This window comes from Heteronotia binoei, chromosome 13, assembly GCF_032191835.1.
Source record: "Heteronotia binoei isolate CCM8104 ecotype False Entrance Well chromosome 13, APGP_CSIRO_Hbin_v1, whole genome shotgun sequence".
NCBI classification, from domain to species: domain Eukaryota; kingdom Metazoa; phylum Chordata; class Lepidosauria; order Squamata; family Gekkonidae; genus Heteronotia; species Heteronotia binoei.
Window position 1 is genome coordinate 4,122,406 of NC_083235.1, and position 16,253 is coordinate 4,138,658.

General features: G+C 48.7%; 1 protein-coding gene across 1 annotated transcript in view; it reads left to right on the forward strand.

Annotated features, from left to right (window-relative positions):
• RFX1 (regulatory factor X1) overlaps nt 1–16,253 on the forward strand; it is a 118,531-nt gene that overhangs the window by 15,421 nt on the left and 86,857 nt on the right. Inside the window, exon 2 of the mRNA XM_060252666.1 lies at nt 7,976–8,316. Coding sequence (XP_060108649.1) covers nt 8,025–8,316 — 292 coding nt within the window. The 5' untranslated portion in view covers nt 7,976–8,024. The remainder of the gene's footprint in view (nt 1–7,975; nt 8,317–16,253) is intronic.

A 16,253-nucleotide genomic window follows, 5' to 3' on the forward strand; every position in this document is an offset into this window, starting at 1 on the left:
TTTCCCAGCCAATGGAAAAAACAGAGGCTTTGCTCTGTAGCTCCTATGCAATTAAGCAAGCCTGGCAAAGCAAGCTGTGATGCAGAAGGAAGCAAGAGAGAGAAGGAAGCAGATGACAGTGAGTTGCTGGTGGACCTGATCGAAGCCCTCCTGAGGCCTCACCCGGCCCTCAGACTGCATGTTTGACACCCCTGATTTAAAAGATCTTCATTCAGGGCCTATTGTATCTCTGTCTTTACGCTGTTCCTGTTCATTTCAGACAGACAGCAGAGAACAAGTTTCAATGAAATGTTCCTTTAACCTTCTTTGGAAGTTCTCTGTTTAGAGCAGCGTCTTCTTCCTGCTCTAGGAAGAAACACTTGCAGCCTGTTTTTTAGCAGTTCCATTTCAAATAGAGCAGAGCTAAGCAACCTTGAGAGAGACTCAGCCTAATTACAAAACTCAGCTGTTTTCTGGTGGGCTTCTGTGTCTCCGCTGCTCACGTTGTACATGGATTTTTGCTTAAGCCCTCGGCCTAAACAAACAGGGATGCTGCCAGCATTAACATCTTCTGTTCCTCTCCTGAGACGGCTGTATTTCAAGGGCAGAGCCGGAGTGTGGCTAGATAGAATTGTGGTGGTGGTGAGTAGGAAGTGCTGTCATGTTAGGAAACCTATAGGATTTTTCAGGGCAAGAGGTGAACACACGTGGTTTCCCATCTGGAGTTGCATGGAGACCTTTAAGAGGCAGGTTGGTGTAGTGGTTAAGTGTGCAGACTCTTACCTGGGGGGACCAGGTTTGATTCCCCACTCCTCCACTTGCACCTCGGGTCAGCCAGAGCTCTGGCAGAGGTTGTCCTTGAAAGGGCAGCTGCTGGGAGAGCCCTCTCCAGCCCCACCCACCTCACTGGGTGTCTGTTGTGGGGGAGGGAAGAGAAAGGAGATTGTAGGCCGCTCTGAGATTCTGTCCTTGAAAGGGCAACTTCTGGGAGAGCTCTCTCAGCCCCACCCACCTTACAGGGTGTCTGTTGTGGGGAAGGAAGGGAAAGGAGATTGCAGGCCGCTCTGAGACTCTTTCCTTGAAAGGGCAGCTTCTGTGAAAGCCCTCTCAGCCCCACCCACCTCACAGGGTGTCTTGTTGGGGAGGAAGGTAAAGGAGATTGTAGGCTGCTCTGAGCCTCTGTCCTTGAAAAGGCTAGCTGCTGTGAGAGCCCACTCAGCCCCACCCACCTCACAGGGTGTCTGTTGTGGGGGGGGGAAGGGAAAGGAGATTGTGAGCTGCTCTGAGAGTCTTCGGAGTGGAGGGCGGGATATAAATCCAATATCTTCATCTACCTCACAGGGTGTCTGTTGTGGGGGAGGAAGATAAAGGAGATTGTGAGCCACTCTGAGATTCGGAGTGGAGGTCAGGATATAAATCCAATATCTTCTTGAAGCTGTCTGTGCTGGCAGCCGTCACCACCTCCTGTGGCAGTGAATTCCATGTTTTAATCACCCTTTGGGTGAAGAAGTACCTCCTTTTATCCGTTCTAACCCGACTGCTCAGCAATTTAATTGAATGTCCGTGAGTTCTCGCATTGTGAGAAAGGGAGAAAAGTACTTCTTTCTCTACCTTCTCTATCCTGTGCGTAGCAGGTCAAGGCAGATCGCTTTGTGCTTTGTCAAATTGTCTTCCGTGGAGGGTGGTAGGTTGCTTTTGTTCCTCTTCGAACGTTTTGCTGTCAACTGAAGGCCGTAGAAAGAGCCCTCCCCGCCTTCCCTCCATGGTTATGGCGTTCACTGGACAAAATAAGTGGACAGACAACATGCACATACATCCAAGTGGGAGCAGTAATAGCGTCCGTGCAGCCTCAGAAGCTTGGCACCTATCGATCGACAAAGATGCTGGAAGCGTCTGCCGGGAGAACTGAGAATGCCATCACTGCCTGGGATCCGGCCCCAGTCGCGCTTTGCTATGACGCAAACTCCTCCCAGGGGTCATAAAACAGCCAGGTCGCTTCCAAGTTTGGCTTGTTCCAAAAGGAGCGACCCGGAGTCCAAGACCTTTGGAATGCAGGCCAAGCAGAGTGCAGCGATAACGATAAGGCAGCCGCCTGCCGGGAGGAAAGTGATCCCAGTTGTCTCTCCACGGCAGTCATGTGGGAGACACGCAGCTATGGAAGCACATTTCAAAGAGGGAAGAAGACGTCAGTGGAGACTAGGGCTTGAAACAGCAGGCCAGGTATTCAGAAGCCACCGCCGCGGTTTTAAAGGGTTTCAGGAGTCCCAGACTGCAGCGCGAGTTCTCTTGGCACCGTTCGTACGGCCGCTTGGACCTTTTGGGGAGGTGACATATAAAAAAGAGGCTGTTTGCTCGCTCACCGTGCTGAGCCGAGAGACTGTCATTTACTGCGCAATCCCAGCGACGCTTTCCTGGGAGTAAGCCCTAGTGATTAGATCAGGGGCGTTGAATTCATTCGTTATGAGGGTCGGATCTGACCTAAATGAGACCTTGTTGGGCCGGGCCATGTCGGGTTAGGCCGAGCCACGTGTGTACCTATTTTAGATTAGGTAGCAGAGATATAAAATTTATAAAGAACATAGACAAAGACAAATATATATATTTTTAAAAACACGCTTAAAACGTTAGCACTCCTTGGTCTTAAAGGTGCTTTCTTTGTATTTCTCCCGTGGGATCCAGGGAACCGGGTAAAGGAAGCTCTGGCTCTTTCCTTCCTTCCCCAGGGGACTGCAGGGGGAAGGAGCCTCAGCCAATAGAAGGAAGAGAGGCTAGGCTCAGTAGCTCTGCTGTGCAATTGGGAGAGCCTGGCAAAGCAAGCTATTCCTCCCCCCTTTCTCCCCAAGGGAGGAGCCTCAGCTAATGGAGAAAACAGAGGCTTTGCTCTGTAGCTCCAGTGCAGTTGTGCAAGCCTTGGAAAGCAAGCTGTGATGCAGAAGGAAGCAAGAGAGAGGGAGAAGGCAGCAGATGACAGGCACTTGCTTGGGGGATCTGATAGGAGCCTTCCGGGGGCCTAATTCGGCCCCCGAACTGCATGTTTGACACCGCTGGACTGGACCATAGTAGAATTAAAAGTAGAACTGTGTAAAAACACCCTCGTGAATAGTTTGGTTTTGTCAGATTTGTGGAAAGCCAGGAGTTTAGAAGTCTTCGTGACCTCCTTGGGCATGCCATTCTGGAAGGGAGGGCACATTGGGAAAAGGGACATGTCCTGGTCAGTGTTCCCTCTAAGCTGAGTTAGTGTGAGCTAGCTCACACTTTTTAGCCTCCAGCTCAGGAAAAATGGCGCCAGAGCAAACTCATTGATGCAGTCGCTCACAACTTGAAAGCCAGTAGCTCACAAAGTAGAATTTTTGCTCACAAGACTCCGCAGCTTCGAGGGAACATTGGTCCAGGCAGCTGTCGATTTTGCTCATTAGCAGCTCGGCCTTTAATTCGTATAATTTAAGATCCATTTTGCTGGAGTTCAGACACAAGACATTCACAGTTACTTTTCATGGGGTGAGACTCTCACATTTCCGCCCTGCATCAGGATCGGCGCTGGTGACAAGAGTCACCCCTGACAACCCCCATAGCCTAGCCTGGTGTTGACGAAAAAGGTAAAGGCGGTCCCCTGTGCAAGCACCAGTCGTTTCCGACTCTGGGGTGACGTCGCATCACGATGTTTTCGCGACAGACTTTTGACGGGGTGGTTTGCCATTGCCTTCCCCAGTCCTCTACACTTTCCCCCCCAGCAAACTGGGGACTCCTTTGACCGACCTCGGAAGGATAGAAGGCTGAGTCAACCTCAAGCCGACTACCTGAACCCAGCTTCTGCTGGGATCGAACTCAGGTCGTGAGCGGAGAGTTTGACTGCAGTACTGCAGCTTTACCACTCTGCGCCGCGGGGCTCTTAACTCGGCCTCCCTTTATTTCCTTTATTTGACTAGGCCTCCCTTTATTTTCCTCCCTTGAAATATTTTTATTTTGCCATCGAGTGGCAACCGACATGTCAGCCCTGGGGGGTTTTCTAGGCAAGAAACGTTCAGACCTGAGTTTGCCATGGTCCGCCTTTGCACAGTGACTCTGCACTTCCTTGGTGGTCTCCCATTCAAGTACTCACCAGGGCCGACCCTGCTTGGCTTCCAAGACTGGATGAGTTGGGGGCAAGCCTGAGTCATCCAAATCAAGGCAAGAGATGAACAAAAATGTGGTTTGCCGTTACCTGCCTCTGTATTCCTTGGAGGTCTCCCATCCAAATACCGACCAGGGTGGCTCTGAGATCAGGTCCGAGATCTGACAAGATTGGGCTAGCCTGAGGCATTAAGGTAGGACATACCTGAGTTACCTAGAATCATAGAGTTGGAAGGGACCTCCAGGGTCATCTAGTCCAGGCGTGGCCAAACTTGCTTAACGTAAGAGCCATGCAGAAGAAACGTCAGATGTTCGAGAGCCGCAAGACTTGAGTGTCAGACATCTGAGAGAAGGAAGGAAGAGAGATGGGGAAGGGAGAGGTGGAAAGAAAGCAACTTTAGTTTTAAATGCATTCTCCCAAGTCGCTGGCTGGCTTGGCTCAGAGATGTGATTTAAAGAGAGAAATGCCTTTTCCAAGCCAGCCAATGGGGTGGTGGGGCTTCAAGAGCTACACAATGTGTGTGAAAGAGCCACATGTGGCTCCCGAGCTGCAGTTTGGCCACCCCTGATCTAGGCCAACCCCCTGCTCAATACAGGAAACTCACAAATACCACCCCCTAAATTCACAGGATCTTCATTGCTGTCGCCTTGTGGCATCTGTTGTTTACCGCAGGTGAAAACCTCCAGAGGAAGTCAAGAGCACTAGTAGAGGGAAAGAAGTTTTAAACAGCAGAAGTTAAAGACAAAAGTGCACGGGTTTATTAAAAAAAAAACCTGTTATGGGCCCAAATGAAGCCTCTTAAGATAATCAAAGTGACAAATGCACAAAAAAGGAACTTATATGTGACTTGACACATTTCAGCCTGCACAGGCCTTCTTCGGAGGTCAAACTGTACAAATTACAACGTACAGCAGAATCCCTATTAATGTAAGGCAATACACACTTAATATAGGACCCGATACAATACACACTTAATATAGGAGAACCAGTTTGGTGTAGTGGTTAAGTGCGTGGACTCTTATCTGGGAAAACCGGGTTTGATTCCCCACTCCTCCACTTTCACCTGCTGGAATGGCCTTGGGTCAGCCATAGTGGTTAAGTGTGCAGACTTTTATCTGGAAGAACCGGGTTCGATTCCCCACTCCTCCACTTTCACCTGCTGGAATGGCCTTGGGTCAGCCATAGTGATGAAGTGTGCAGACTCTTATCTGGGAGAACTGGGTATGATTCCCCACTCCTCCACTTGTAGCTGCTGGAATGGCCTTGGGTCAGCCATAGTAGTTAAGCGTGCAGTCTCTTATCTGGGAAAACCGGGTTCAATTCCCCACTCCTCCACTTGCAGCTGCTGGAATGGCCTTGGGTCAGCCGTAGCTCTCACAGGAGTTGTCCTTGAAAGGGTAGCTTCTAGAAGAGCTCTCTCAGCCCCGCCTACCTCACAGGGGGGGGAGAAGATACTGGAGATTGTAAGTCGCTCCGAGACTCTGATTAAGAGAGAAGGGTGGGGTATAGATCTACGGTCGTCTTCTTCTTCAAAATGGAATGTTCCAATCTGGAAATGAATGACTCTCCCTGAAAAAAAAATTGTTGTGAGGCCACAAATATGTCTGGCATCACGTCAGCAGCAGTTACGTATACTGGAAATAATATTGCCAATCTGTACTTTCCAGTTTTGGTCCTAAGCGTACAAGTAGAATTCCCTTATCAGGGCCAATGTAACATCAGTATGTATCAGTTTTACCGCAGGTGACCAGAACATAAGAGAAGCCCTGTTGGATCAGGCCAATGGCCCATCCAGTCCAACACTCTGTGTCACATAAGAACATAAGAGAAGCCCTGTTGGATCAGGCCAATGGCCCCTCCAGTCCAACACTCTGCGTCACATAAGAACATAAGAGAAGCCATGTTGGATCAGGCCAGTGGCCCATCCAGTCCAACACTCTGTGTCACAGAAGAACATAAGAGAAGCCATGTCGGATCAGGCCAGTGGCCCCTCCAGTCCAACACTCTGTGTCACATAAGAACATAAGAGAAGCCCTGTTGGATCAGGCCAGTGGCCCATCCAGTCCAAAACTCTGTGTCACAGAAGAACATAAGAGAAGCCCTGTTGGATCAGGCCAGTGGCCCATCCAGTCCAACACTCTGTGTCACAGAAGAACATAAGAGAAGCCATGTTGGATCAGGCTAATGGCCCATCCAGTCCAACACTGTGTCACATAAGAACATAAGAGAAGCCCTGTTGGATCAGACCAGTGGCCCGTCCAGTCCAACACTCTGTGTCACACAGTGGCCAAAAAAACCCGGGTGCCATCAGGAGGTCCACCGGTGGGGCCAGGACACTAGAAGCCCTCCCACTGTTGTCCCTCCCAAGCACCAAGAAGACAGAGCATCTGTGCCCCATTCATAAGAACATAAGAGAAGCCACGTGGGATCAGGCCAATGGCCCATCTAGTCCAACACTCTGTGTCACACAGTGGCCAAAAAACACAGGTGCCATCAGAACATAAGAGAAGCCATCTTGGATTAGGCTAATGGCCCATCCAGTCCAACACTCTGTGTCACACAGTGGTCAAAAAACCCAGGTGCCATCAGAACATAAGAGAAGCCATCTTGCATCAGGCCAATGGCCCATCCAGTCCAACACTCTGTGTCACACTGTGGCCAAAAAACCCAGGCCCTATCAGGAGGTCCATCAGCGAGTCCAGGACACTAGAAGCCCTCCCACTGTGCCCTCCCCAAGCACCAAGAATACAGAGCATCACTTGCCCCAGACAGAGAATTCCAACAATACGCTGTGGCTAATAGCCACTGATGGACCTCTGCTCCAGATGCTTATCCAGTCCCCTCTTGAAGCTGTCTACGGTTAGTGATAAACTATTAATCAAACATTCCTGGAACTTAGCCCAAATGTGTCTCCTTGGTTCATAACTGCAGCTCAAGGGCTTTCAGCATTATTTCAGAAGACCGCATTGGAAGTATCGCATTCCTTTTTTGCAAAAAAAGGTAAAAGGTAGTCCCCTGTGCAAGCACCTGTCGTTTCCGACTCGGGTGACGTTGCTTTCACAACGTTTTCACGGCAGACTTTTTGATGAGGCGGTTTGCCATTGCCTTCCCCAGTCCTCTACACTTCCCCCCCAGCAAGCTGGGAACTCATTTTATCGACCTCGGAAGGATGGAAGGCTGAGTCAACCTGGAGCCGGCGACCTGAACCCAGATTCCGCTGGGATAGAACTCAGGTCGTGAGCAGAGGGCTCCGACTGCAGTACTGCAGCTTGACCACTCTGCGCCACGGGGCCCTGCAAACAGGCCCACAAAATTCTGTCCGGGTTCTCAGGATGGATGGGGGCATGTCACTGCAGGACCTTCTGACGTCCCCCGTTTTATTCCTTCCCAAAGTGTCCGCACAGAGGCAGGAGAGGTATTTGCTAAAAGAAAGAGTCACACCGTCCTTCCTGTTGCAAGCTCGCTTCATTTTGTTCCTGCGGTCCTTTGGACCGCACGGCACTTGTGTAGGCCACAAGTCCCCGGACCCGAGCTTTGAGCTGGATCAGTCTGTGGGTTGCTTCAAGAAAAGCTGGTTCTTGAAGCGTGTGAGCTTTTGTGTGTGTGTGTGCTCCCAAGATGGTGACTGGCAGGTTTCCATGCTTGACCTCCACATGGAGTAATCAACGTTACCTACTGCTATTCTTTCCTCTTAATTGTCTGCAATTGGGTATTAAAGCACGGCGTATTATGAAGTTAGCGCTCAGCTGAATAGAACTGTAGGGAGGTCTTTTCTGCCTGCGGAATGCCTTTGTAATTGATTAATCGTTTTTCTTTCTTTCTTTCTTGTTCTATTTGTTGTTTTTCTTTTCCTCTCTTTTCTTTTTTTTTTTCCTTCAACGAAAGGAAGCAAAAAAAAAAAGCCTTATTTGTTATCATTTTCCCCACTGTTGGCATGGCAACACAGGCGTACATTACGGAATTACAGGCAGCCCCGCAACAGTCACAGTCGCAGCAACAGTCGCAGCAACAGCCAGCAGCAACGGCGGCAACGGCGGCCCCTGTGGCGGCAGCGGCGGCGGCAGCGCAACAACAGTATGTGGCCGAACTGCAAAATGCGCAGCAGCAACCGCCTGCTCCCAAACAGTATGTCTCGGAAATCCCGCCTCCCCAGGCACAGGCTCCGCCCACTGGACAGCAAACACCGGCACCCGCCCCACAGCAGTACATTGTCGTGACCGTCTCTGGTAAGTGCCTGCCAGGGTGGGGCGGGAGGGGCAGGAGAAGGACGGATAAGCCTGCCAACGCCAGGATAGGAAATACCTGGAGGGTTTGGGGGCGGAGCCTGAGGGAGGGTGGGAGCTGCAGAGGGGAGGGGCTTCAGTGGGGCTCAATGCCATAGAGTGGACATTTCATTCCAGAGTGGCTGTTTTCTCTAGGCGAACTGATCTTTGTCGCCTGGAGATCAGTTCAGATCCTAGGACAGGGGGGGCCAAATTGTGGTTCAGGAGCCACATGTGGCTCTTTCACACATATTATATGGCTCTTGAAGCCCCCACCCCATTGACCGGCTTGGAGAAGGCATTTCACTCTTTAAATCACTTCCTCAAGTGACTTGGAGAATGCATTTAAAGTTAAAGTTGCTTTCTTTCTTCCTCTCACTTCCTCCTCTCATCTATTTGCCTTCCTTCCTTCCTTCCTTCCTTCCTTCCTTCCTTCCTTCCTTCCTTCCTTCCTTCCTTCCTTCCTTCCTTCCATCCATCTACCCACCCATCAGATGTTCATGTCTTGCGGCTCTCAAACATCTGGCTTTTATTCTGTGTGACTCTTACATTAAGCAAGTTTGGCCACTCTCATCCTAGGAGATCTCCGACCACTACCTGGAAGTTGGCAGACTTAATGAATAATGTCGCTAACTCAGGTTTGAGGAATTCCTGAAGATTTGGGGATAGATCCTTGGGAAGACGGGGTTTGGGGAAAGGGAAGGACCTCATTAGGGTCAAATGCCATAGAGTCTATCCTCCGTAGCAGCTGTTTTCTCTGGGAGAACTGATCTTTGTTTTCTGGGGAACAATTGGAATTCCAGGAGAAAACGGGATAACACAGTGAGGTCGACAGGCTGGAGAGAACTGTGTAAGGATGCAAAATTGTTATTCACAAAATTACCAATGCAAAATGCTGATATATATAATTCTATATATATATATATATAATTCTATTTGAATCAATATTGACATTGAACCTTGCAACAAATTTGTCAACGACTCAGTCAATAATAATGCATTGTGAACAGCACCTTGACAATGCAAGCAATGATTCGCAACATTGGAATGGAAGCAGGTTACTAATTCAAAAACTGCGATGCGTAAAGTCCACAAGATTAGAGAGCAAAGCTCTAAAGAAGTGCTGATCGTTTTCTTCAACAGCAATGGTTGTACGATTTCAACGGCAATAGTCATGACATGCTTCCGATCACTCTGCATGTTTCAGACAACCTTCGTCTGATACTATTTATTTTAATACCTCGAACCAATGCTCAAGTGAATGCGACGCGTTAGTCTGTTTGTCAATTTCCCTAATGGCACTAGGAGAACAATTGCCCTTTCATCACACCCCCTCCAGCCTAGAAATAGCAGCTCTCCAGCAGCCCTGGCCCCACTCAATGCACAGCAGCCAAGAAGGTCAGAGCGCCTGCTCCGGCTGCAACACCACTGAGGATGTTCTCCGCAGCTGAGAACGAAACGTCTGGAAGGAAAACTTTCTCCAGTAGAACACGGCACTTGAGCCCGAAAGATTCTAAAAACCCTAATGATGTTACCAGCCGTGAAAACCTGAAATCTTTGATAACTGGGAGAACTGCTAATGCCATTGAGGAAACTGACAGTCAGACAAACTGAATTCGTGACCTGTTTCCATTCCAAGGTTGTGAATTATTGTTTGTATTGTCAAGATGCTGTTTGCAATGCATTGTTATTATTGAGTCGTTGACAAATTTGTTGCAAGATTCAATGTTAATATTGATTCAAATAGAATTATATGCATCAGCATTTTGCATTGGCAATTTTGTGAATCACAATTTTGTGTCCTTACACAGTTCTCTCCGGGCTACCCACCTGGAGGCTGGCAACTGACTCATGAGGCCTGATGGGGTGGGGCCCACGGTTTATAGCATTCAAAGGGAGGGACTTGGGCATTTGTGGCAAAGGGAGGGTCAGCCACTGGTTCCAGGTGCCACTGGTCAGAACAATAGCAAGTTGGAGGGATAGCAAGATTTGAACCAGAGACCAGCAAGGTTTTTGAAGTATACGAGTTGTTGAGACTCAACACTCTTATATCTGACGAAGGGAGCTCTGACTCTCAAAAGCTCATACCCCAGAAATTCTGCTGGTCTCTGTAATGATTTGAATTCCTATATTTGTGATCCTTTAATTGTTGGTAAGTTGCAGTAGATAAAGGGTGGGGGGTGAAAGGTGATTGGTTGGTGATTGGTTGGTGATTGAGAGTGTGGGCAGAGCTAAGACGTAGGAAGGGGGGAGAGAGGTCAGTTGTGGTCAGTCAGCAGTTAACGGTCAGTCGTGCTCAGTCAGTAGTCTGCAGAGTCTGAGAAGCTGTCTTCTGATTAGAATCCTGTATAGAGCTGTGGAAGCCATGAAGAGATTAGAGAAGAAAAATAGAATGATTCAGAGGGCACATATTAGGGGCTAGATAGAGAGCCCAAACCTAACTGTCAAGCATCGATATTTCTCAATAATCAGTCTTTTGTTATTGAATCAAAAGTTGCTTTATCATAGAAACTCCATAGCTTTGCCAAGGACAGAATCCTTGGAAGTAATGATGTATACAGACTCACATAGTTACTTTATAGGATAGCTTCAAAGGATACCACAAAGATGCAATTTGAGTCACGGGTTCAAAGGTTACTACATAGTATCTCTTCTATTACTAAGGAATGTAGGCTATTAAAAACATCTCCCTTTCTCACACTTTCTCTGCGAGCAGATGAGACCTGTCTGTGTGAATCTGGGGGAGAGGCACATCGCACTGTTACCAACCAGGCTAACCTAAACATCCTTGGGCCAGATGGATTTATTACTTGCCCTTAGGTTGTAAAAGAGGGGGGAGCAGGAGAGGTTGGTGTTCTGCTCTTAGGGACCATCATGGCAGACAGAAATATGCATGCTTGATACTAACATTGTCAGAGTGTTACAGGAGTGTGAGAGACAGAAGCTGACAGAATGTGGGAGGAGAAAGGAGGATTTGGAGGGGACGCATGTGTGTGCAGCAGAAGCATGACTCCTCAGTCAGAAGTTGTTATTATTCACTGACGAATTAAGGTGTAAACATCTTGAAACAGATACGCTTATTGTACAAATAAAAGTTTTATTTTGTTTTATATTATTTTGGATTCCTGAGATATTAGATTTTAAGTGTCTCATCCTCAGGGCCACATAGTCCAGCGAGGAAGCCTTAAGAGCTTGGGCACAAATTCAGTTGGGAACATTAAATAAAGTGTTTGGAAGAAGGAGAAGAAGATATTGTATATCCCGCCCTATACTCTGAATCAGAGTCTCAGAGCGGCTTACAATCTCCTTTATCTTCTTTCCCCACAACAGACACCCTGTGAGGTGGGTGGGGCTGAGAGAGCTCTCCCAGAAACTGCCGTTTCAAGGACAGAGTCTCAGAGTGGCCTACAATCTCCTCTATCTTCTTCCCCCACAACATGCACCCTGTGAGGTGGGTGGGGCTGAGGGAGCGCTCCCAGAAGCTCCTGTTTCAAGGACAACTCCTATGAGAGCTGTGGTTGACCCGAGGCCATTCCAGCAGCTGCGAGTGGAGGAGAATTAAATTATAAATCTGGCAAATTATAGGGTTGCCAGGCTCCAGGTGGCAGCTGAAGAAAATGTCTGCTTTGAAGGGTGGATTCTATAACATGATGTCGCACTGAAGCCCCTCCCCTCCCCAAAGCAGTGGCATCATTATTTATTTATTTATTACTTTAAATTTCTATCCCGCCCTCTCCGCAACCGGACTCAGGGCGGCTAACAACATACATTTTTACAATTTAACCAATAAAACTACAATTTAAAATTATTTAAAACACTTAAACATTAAAACATTCCATTGCATTTTTGGTGCTGTATCACTATGATATAATTTAACATAAATATAAATGTAAATGGTGATCATGGTACTCTTTAATGGTGTAGAGTGGCAGCTTAGATCTCAAAGGCCTGTCTCATTGACCGTGGTTTCAAAAAGCCCAGTTCATAGCTGGAGATTTAATAATACTAACATGGTTTAAATCCATGAAGTAGTCGTGTGGATTTGAACACCTGAAAGAAAAACAAATAAGCGCACATGAACAGATATCCCTTAATTTTTTTTTGGTTGCTCCAATCTCTGCAAACGCACACTGTCTTGACATTTTCAGTGAGTTATCTACCACGACCCCAAGATCTCTCTCTTGGTCAGTCTCTGCCAGTTCACACCCCATCAACTTGAATTTGTAGCTGGGATTCTTGGCCCCAATGTGCATTACTTTGCACTTGGCCACATTGAACCGCATCTGCCACGTTGACGCCCCTCACCCAGCCTCAACAGATCCCTTTGGAGTTCCTCACAATCCTCTCTGGTTCTCACCACCCTGAACAATTTAGTGTCATCCACAAACTTGGCCACTTCACTGCTCACTCCCAACTCCAAATCATTTATGAACAAGTTAAAGAGCATGGGACCCAGTACTGAGCCCTGCGGCACCCCAGTGCTTACCGTCCTCCACTGCGAAGACTGCCCATTTATACTCACTCTCTGCTTCCTATTACTCAGCCAGTTTTTGATCCACAAGAGGACCTGTCCTTTTACTCCATGACTCTCAAGCTTTCTAAGGAGCCTTTGATGAGGAACTTTATCAAAAGCTTTCTGGAAGCCAAGGTAAACAACATCTATTGGGTCTCCTTTGTCCACATGTTTGTTCACCCCCTCAAAGAAATGTAGCAGGTTAGTGAGGCAAGATCTTCCCTTACAGAACCCATGCTGAGTCTTCCTCAATAACTCGTGTTCATCAATGTGCCTACTCATTCTGTCCTTGATAATGCTTTCTACCAACTTTCCCGGTATTGAAGTCAGACTGACTGGCCTGTAATTTCCCGGATCTCCTCTGGAACCCTTTTTAAAGATGGGGGTGACATTTGCTACCTTCCAGTCCTCAGGAATGGAGGCAGATTTCAATGAAAGATTACAGATTTTTGTCAGAAGATCCACAAGTTCAACTTTGAGTTCTTTCAGAACTCTTGGATGTATGCCATCGAGACCCGATGACTTATTAGTTTTTAATTTGTCTATCAGTTGTAGGAGCTCCTCTTTTGTCATCTCAATCTGACTCAGGTTTTTGATTTGTCTATCAGTTGTAGAACCTCCTCTTTTGTAACCTCAATACGACTCAGTTGCAGCTGCTGGAATGGCCTTGGGTCAGCCATAGCTCTCTTATCTGGGAGAACCGGGTTTGATTCCCCACTCCTCCACTTGCAGCTGCTGGAATGGCCTTGGCTCAGCCAGAGCTCTCTTATATGGGAGAACCGGGTTTGATTCCCCACTTCTCCAGTTGCAGCTGCTGGAATGGCCTTGGGTCAGCCATAGCTCTCTTATCTGGGAGAACCGGGTTTGATTCCCCCCTCCTCCTCTTGCAGCTGCTGGAATGGCCTTGGGTCAGCCAGAGCTCTCTTATCTGGGAGAACTGGGTTTTATTCCCTACTCCTCCACTTGCAGCTGCTGGAATGGCCTTGGCTCAGCCAGAAGTCTCTTATCTGGGAGAACCGGGTTTGATTCCCCACTCCTCCACTTACACCTGCTGGAATGGCCTTGAGTCAGCCAGAACTCTCTTATCTGGGAGAACCGGGTTTTATTCCCTACTCCTCCACTTGCAGCTGCTGGAATGGCCTTGGGTCAGCCAGAGCTCTCTTATCTGGGAGAACCGGGTTTGATTCCCCCCTCCTCCAGTTGCAGCTGCTGGAATGGCCTTGGGTCAGCCATAGCTCTCTTATCTGGGAGAACCGGGTTTGAGTCCCCCCTCCTTCATTTGCAGCTGTTGGAATGGCCTTGGGTCAGCTTATGGCTCTCGTAGGAGTTGTCCTTGAAGGAGCAGCTTCTGTGGGAGCTCTCTCAGCCCCTCCCACCTCACAGGATGTCTGTTGTGGGTGAAGAAGATAAAGGAGATCGTAAACCGCTCGGAGTCTCTGATTCAGATAGAAAGGCAGGGTATAAATCTGCAATTCTTCTTGAAGACGAACAGCGCTTATTCCAGCACGAGTTTTTCCAAGCTGGGGCTCAGTTTCTCCAAGTTCTTTCTGGTTCCTGCATCAACAATGAAGATTTGCATTTGGAACACGGGGGGGTGGTTCCAAGAGAATCGAGCGCAATCTCCCGCAAGAGGACTTTTCCTACCATTAATCAGAGCTTACTACAGTTAGCTAATTTGATCTGTATGTCTGTATCGCTATTCTCGAGGATCAAGCCTGTATCCCGTCTGTCTTCTGGACACCTGACATGAACCCTGCGTCGGAGTCCTGCTGACGACTGAGGGTGAGAGTGCAGCCGGAGGGCCTCTGAAAAGTCATTTTGACCTCAGTGGGAGAGATTTAAAGTGCGTGAAACTCTGCTGTTTGCTCTGATGGCACAGCAATCGGGAGCGCTTTGCTTTGGCTGGATTAAGCCTCAGATGAGCAGTTAAACGAAAGTTACGTTTATTCCCACCACACCAAGCTGTCCTCAATTTATTCCCACCGCACGATGGATGCCGCACGCTGATCAGGCTAGGCTGAGAAACCTGAAGCAACTGCTTTCACTGAAAAATACACTGGGAAAGTAGTGTGAAACCAACAGGGAAAGAGAGCCACTTTGGTGCAGCTGTGAAGTGAGCGGACTCTTATCTGGGAGAACCGGGTTTGATTCCCCCCTCCTCCACTTCCACCTGCTGGAATGGCCTTCGGTCAGCCAGAGCTCTCTTATCTGGGAGAACCGGGTTTGATTCCCCCCTCCTCCACTTCCACCTGCTGGAATGGCCTTGGGTCAGCCAGAGCTCTCTTATCTGGGAGAACCGGGTTGGATTCCCCCCTCCTCCACCTGCAGCTGCTGGAATGGCCTTGGGTCAGCCAGAGCTCTCTTATCTGGGAGAACCAGGTTTGATTCCCCACTCCTCCACTTGCAGCTGCTGGAATGGCCTTGGGTCAGCCAGAGCTCTCTTATCTGGGAGAACCGGGTTTGATTCCCCCCTCCTCCACTTGCACCTGCTGGAATGGCCTTGGGTCAGCCAGAGCTCTCTTATCTGGGAGAACCGGGTTTGATTCCCCACTCCTCCACTTGCACCTGCTGGAATGGCCTTGGGTCAGCCAGAGCTCTCTTATCTGGGAGAACCGGGTTTGATTCCCCCCTCCTCCACTTGCACCTGCTAGCATGGCCTTGGGTCAGCTATAGCTCTCGCTGGAGTTGTCCTTGAAAGGGCAGCTTCTGTCAGAGGTCTCTCAGCCCCACCCACCTCACAGGGTGTCTGTTGTGGGGGAGGAAGGGAAAGGAGATTGTGAGCCGCTCTGAGACTCTTCGGAGTGGAGGGCGGGATATAAATCCAATATCTTCATCTACCTCACAGGGCGTCTGTTGTGGGGGAGGAAGGGAAAGGAGATTGTGAGCCGCTCTGAGACTCTTCGGAGTGGAGGGCGGGATATAAATCCAATATCTTCATCTACCTCACAGGCTGTCTGTTGTGAGGGAGGAAGGGAAAGGAGATTGTGAGCCGCTCTGAGACTCTTCGGAGTGGAGGGCGGGATATAAATCCAATATCTTCATCTACCTCACAGGGTGTCTGTTGTGGGGGAGGAAGGGGAAGGAGATTGTGAGCCGCTCTGAGACTCTTCGGAGTGGAGGGCGGGATATAAATCCAATATCTTCATCTACCTCACAGGGTGTCTGTTGTGGGGGAGGAAGGGGAAGGAGATTGTGAGCCGTTCTGAGACTCTTCGGAGTAGAGGGCGGGATATAAATCCAATATCTTCTTCTTCTTCAATTCTTCTTGAATAGGAGACCAGGGAGGGCAATGGTTCCCAGCACACTCTTCTGCCATTCACACAGCGACTGTTTGCGAGTGGATCTTGCTGTTCTTACACAGCAGCAATCCAGTTGCAAAGCATGTTAT